Source organism: Bubalus kerabau, chromosome 2 (genome assembly GCF_029407905.1).
Source record: "Bubalus kerabau isolate K-KA32 ecotype Philippines breed swamp buffalo chromosome 2, PCC_UOA_SB_1v2, whole genome shotgun sequence".
NCBI classification, from domain to species: domain Eukaryota; kingdom Metazoa; phylum Chordata; class Mammalia; order Artiodactyla; family Bovidae; genus Bubalus; species Bubalus kerabau.
This window is the reverse complement of record NC_073625.1, coordinates 89,188,914-89,194,094: the sequence shown is the minus strand read 5'-3', so window position 1 is coordinate 89,194,094 and position 5,181 is coordinate 89,188,914. Positions and strand designations below refer to the sequence as shown.

The following is a 5,181-nucleotide window of genomic DNA, read 5'->3' as shown; positions in this document are numbered from 1 at the left end:
ATTTGCTGGATTTGTTGAAGATTTTAAGTTATTATACTTTGAAATACAGTTACTAGTGTAACTGATTATACTGTGACACAATTGTGACCTCAACTGTAATTATTGAGTTTATTCCTAATGAAACTAGTAGCTTAGATTTAGAAATATATTTACCATACTCTCTTCTTTTGAACATCTTTATTTGACTAATACATAATCATGTTTTAGTAATTCAGTGTTATATATGTCATGGCCTTTTCCCACTTTCTTGCTGTTCCTTGATTTTGGAAGTTTAGTGACATTATAATCAGTTGTCCATAAGGATGATTGATATTTGTTTCATAGAGTTATAAATTCTTCATAATTTTTTTCATAGCATTTATGACTTCCTTATTTCTTAGACTATAAATAAATGGGTTTAACAAGGGAATCACCAGAGTATAAAAAATAGCAACAGGTATATCTTTATCTTCATCATTAACTGAATTTGGTCGAACATACATGAAAAGAAGGGAACCATAGAATATTGAGACAGAGAGAAAATGGGATGCACACGTAGATAAGGCTTTACCTTTTCCCTCTTTGGACTTCATCTTGAAAATTGTGAAAAGAATAAAAAGGTAAGAGATTATTACTGTGGTAATAGTGAAGACTAAAACTGACCCTGCAAAGATGAATATCATCAATTCATTGATATAAGGATCCACACAAGAGTGTCTGTATAATGGAAGCACATCACACAAAAAGTGATTGATTTGATGAGACTTACAGAAAGTTAGCCTAAACAGAAGTCCTACATGAATCGTGGGATGAATGTTTCCAGCTATGTAGGCCCCTGTGGTCATCTGAATGCAGAGTTTCTTTGACATCATAGTGTGGTACTGCAGTGGTTTGCAGATGGCCACATAGCGATCATAGGCCATTGCTGCCAGGAGAAAGCAATCTGTAGTTTCAGCAAGGCAGAGACAATAAAATTGTGCCATGCATTCATAGAGGGAAATCATTCTGTCTTTAGAAAAGAGGTTCTCTAGCATCTTTGGGGTAATGGCACAGGAACAACAGGAATCCATCAGAGCGAGATTCCCCAGAAAGATGTACATTGGTGTGTGAAGACGATGCTCTGTGACTATCAGTGCCACCAGGCCAAGATTTCCCACCATGGTGATCAGATAGATGGTAAAGAACACCAGAAACAGAAGGGTCTTCAGCTCTGGATGATTTGTAAATCCTATCAGGATAAACTCTGTTGTCAAGGAGTGGTTATCCTCAGTCATATCCACCTTTTCTGTTGACATAGGAATTGTGGAGATAAGATTTGAAATTATAATGTCAATAATTTTCCCTTCAAAATTTTTTTTTTAATATATTGAATAGAGCTCTTCCTTATTTCCTCTGGGAAACAGGGACACATACCTGTATGAGACATTCATTTCTCTGTAATGTCAGCTTTTATGATCTTGACTCTGAAACTCAGATTTCCCAAGAATATTTTGGTAATTCTAGGGAGGATGCTTACAATGGAAAAGGCTTGTCTTTAAGAATTTATGAAGAATACTATACATATCAGTGTGTGTGTATGTGTGCTCAGTTGTATCTGGCTCTTTGCGACCCCATTGACTGTAGACTGTAGCCCACCAGGCTCCTCTGTCCATGGAATTTTCCGGGCAAGAATACTGGAGTGGGTTGCCATTTCCTTCTCCAATACATATCCAGGACACTCATATTTGATTCAGCATTCCCAAATAACATATGTCAGTTTTTATATTAGAGGTCCTTAAATATCAAGTCACTTTATATACATATGTGTGTGTGTATGTATGTGTGTATGTATGATTATGTGTGTGTGTGTATATATTAAATTGAGCAATATTTTTCACACACCCTCTCAGTAGAGGGTATGTTTAAAATGTGTACACAGATATGTTAAATTTATATCTTAGGAATTGCATGAAAATCACTAAGGGTTAAGGAGAGGCCTGTTCTTATTAAAGAAAACTACCTTGGAAAGCTAAGAAAAGAAATACCCATAGCTTATCACCTCTTTTATCTGTTTTCCCAGTGTCATGCTAAATCCATTATTCTCTTTGAAGGTACCCAAATATCTAAATCCTTTCCTCTTTTATATTAAGCATAACTTTTATATATGATACTTAATGAAGTTTACTCAGTGCCCCAGACTGTATACCAGTCTCCATTTGTTGAATGATCAAGAGTGTCTTATATACCCGATACAAATTAGAATTGCTTATGTAAAATCCAGTATTGCTTTTGTTTCATGTGTGCATGCACAATTTCTTATGTTTAAATTTATTTATGTTTAATTGCAGGATAACTGCTTTATAATATTGTGTTGGTTTCTGCCATACATCAACATGCATCAGTCATAGGTGCACATATGTCCCCTCCCTCTTGAAACTCCCTCCCATCTCCCACCCTATCCCACCCCTCTAGGTTGTTACAGAGTTCTGGATTGAGCTCCCTGTGTTATATGCTAGATACTTTGAGGTTTCCTGTGACTTATACTTCTATAACAGCTGTGGAGAGCTATGGGAAAAAAGCATGATTGATTCCAGTCCTATGTCCAGTTCAGTGACCTGGGATGGGTGAACTTGTTTTCAGTATCCTACCAAACATCCTTAATGAACTATTTGGTGTCTGAAAATTGAAATTTGATTATGAAGAATAGTTTACAAAGGATAGTATTGAAATTCATTGTTTAAAAAAATTAGCGTCTCTTTATTTTACCTGAATTAGTGTATCTACTATTTTACTAATTCCTGGAAAAATTATGTAAGATTTTCTAAAGTATGTCACAGTATGTAAAAGCTAATAAATAAAAGAAAGCCACGCCTTTATACTTTAGTTTTCTAACACTTAGGAAGAGAGAAAATCCTTTAAATCTTAATGTGATTTATGAGAACAAATCTTGCTTTTCTTTTAAAGGCTATATTCTATTATTATTTAGTGATCTACAAGAACATTTTGACTGAGTTTCAATTATATAAATTCTTTGGTCAAAATGGTTTATTTGAATTCCAAACTACAGGCAATGGCTGAAAGTTTTCTTTATTTTTTTGTTTTAAAATATTTAATAGCTAAGATAGAAAAAACTTTCTGTATGTAGTTCTTAATGATATAACAGAATTATATTCTGTTCTTTCCTGTATTTTTTGAAGGTCTACATTATAATCAGAGAGGTCAGCATAAATTGCAATAAATTTTCTCATCCTAGTTCCCATAGTTTTCAGTTTTGAGACTAGCTAGAATGATAACTAGTTGAAATCTAGCAACAACAAAAAATGCTCAATGATTCATAAAAATAAATATTAATTGACATTAATATTAAAAGTAAAAGTGAACTAGACTATTCCTCTTACCTTGATTTCACTAAGTGGTTTGTAACACCTCATTGTTTGCTTTATGGTTTAGGTCTACTAGAATTTCAGAATATAAACCTCTAACACATTTGGGATTAAAAGAATAAACAACTGAAAGGCTACTAATAGGCCAGTGTCAATAATTATTTTCCATACAAATGTAAATTTTCCATCAAATGCTAAAGGGATTTCCTTGCAATGACCTCACTGTATTTCTATGGGGAGATTAGGTCACTATGACATACACTCCTCCCTCCATGGGATTCTCTAGGCAAGAGTAATGGAGTGGGTTGCCATTTCCTTTTCCAGGGGATCTTCCCAACCCAGGGATCGAACCCAGGTCCTCTGCATTCCAGGCAGACGCTTTAACCTCTGAGCCACCAGGGAAGTCTGACATACACTACCTAACTTTTTTTTTTTTTTTTTTTAAATTTTATTTTCTTTTTAAACTTTACATAACTGTATTAGATTTGCCAAATATCAAAATGAATCCGCCACAGGTATACATGTGTTCCCCATCCTGAACCCCCCTCCCTCCTCCCTCCCCATTCCATCCCTCTGGGTCTTCCCAGTGCACCAGCCCCAAGCATCCAGTATTGTGCATCGAACCTGGACTGGCAACTCATTTCATACATGATATTTTACATGTTTCAATGCCATTCTCCCAAATCTTCCCACCCTCTCCCTCTCCCACAGAGTCCATAAGACTGTTCTCTACATCAGTGTCTCTTTTGCTGTCTCGTACACAGGGTTATTGTTACCATCTTTCTAAATTCCATATATATGCGTTAGTATACTGTATTGGTGTTTTTCTTTCTGGCTTACTTCACTCTGTATAATAGGCTCCAGTTTCATCCACCTCATTAGAACTGATTCAAATGTATTCTTTTTAATGGCTGAATAATACTCCATTGTGTATAGGTACCACAGCTTTCTTATCCATTCATCTGCTGATGGACATCTAGGTTGCTTCCATGTCCTGGCTATTAGAAACAGTGCTGCGATGAACATTGGGGTACACGTGTCTCTTTCCCTTCTGGTTTTCTCAGTGTGTATGCCCATCAGTGGGATTGCTGGATCATAAGGCATGTCTATTTCCAGTTTTTTAAGGAATCTCCACACTGTTCTCCACAGTGGCTGTACTAGTTTGCATTCCCACCAACAGTGTAAGAGGGTTCCCTAACTTTAATTAAAGATGACCTGTGGTTCGGGAAGATCCCCTGGAGGAGGAAATGGCAACCCACTCCAGTATTCTTGAAATGGCAACCCACTTCAGTATTTTTGTCTAGAAAATCCCATGGACAGAGGAGCCTGGTGGGCTGCAATCCATGGAGTTGCAAAGAATCAGACGCAATTTAGCCACTGAGCATGAATGAAAAATTTAAAGTGAAAGACCTTTATTAAAGTCAGTAAGGTAATTTGAGATCATCTTGCTGAATCTTATTTAACTGACCTAATTTTTATGATTCTTTGCATTCTTTGTGTAAAATGTAAAATGGTCAGAAGAGGTTGGTTTCACCTCTTACTGGATGAATTAATATGTTTATGGGATTAATATGGTTTATGAAAGATGATTGGATTTGGAGGTGTAGAAGATTCAGCCACGGTATCAACTTCTTCCCTCTGTGAGTTGACTTTGGCTCCATGTCCTCCAAAACCCATTTTGGAAACTTTGATGTTATTAATATTATATATTCCTACATATGAATTACTGAGACTATTCTCTTTTCTTTTAAATTTACAGCAGCTGCATTTGTCTTTATTATGCTGATTCCCCCTTAATTCTAATAATCACTCTTCAGCATGCTGTATATTTGTTAGTATA

General features: G+C 35.7%; 1 protein-coding gene and 1 non-coding gene across 2 annotated transcripts; both read right to left on the bottom strand.

Moving 5' to 3' along the window:
• Window positions 1–326: 326 nt before the first annotated feature.
• LOC129643435 (olfactory receptor 5K3-like) lies at window positions 327–1,253 on the bottom strand. The gene has a single exon (XM_055567887.1). The coding sequence runs from the start codon at window positions 1,251–1,253 to the stop codon at window positions 327–329; it is 927 nt and encodes a 308-aa protein (XP_055423862.1).
• Window positions 1,254–3,671: 2,418 nt separating this feature from the next.
• TRNAS-GGA (transfer RNA serine (anticodon GGA)) lies at window positions 3,672–3,743 on the bottom strand. Its single transcript has one exon. It is a non-coding gene; the product is annotated as a tRNA-Ser (tRNA).
• Between the last annotated feature and the right edge of the window lie 1,438 nt (window positions 3,744–5,181).

What these genes read in the sequence shown, in the direction of transcription:
- LOC129643435 (XM_055567887.1), bottom strand. Translation starts at nt 1,253, where the DNA reads ATGACTGAGGATAACCACTCCTTGACAACAGAGTTTATCCTGATAGGA.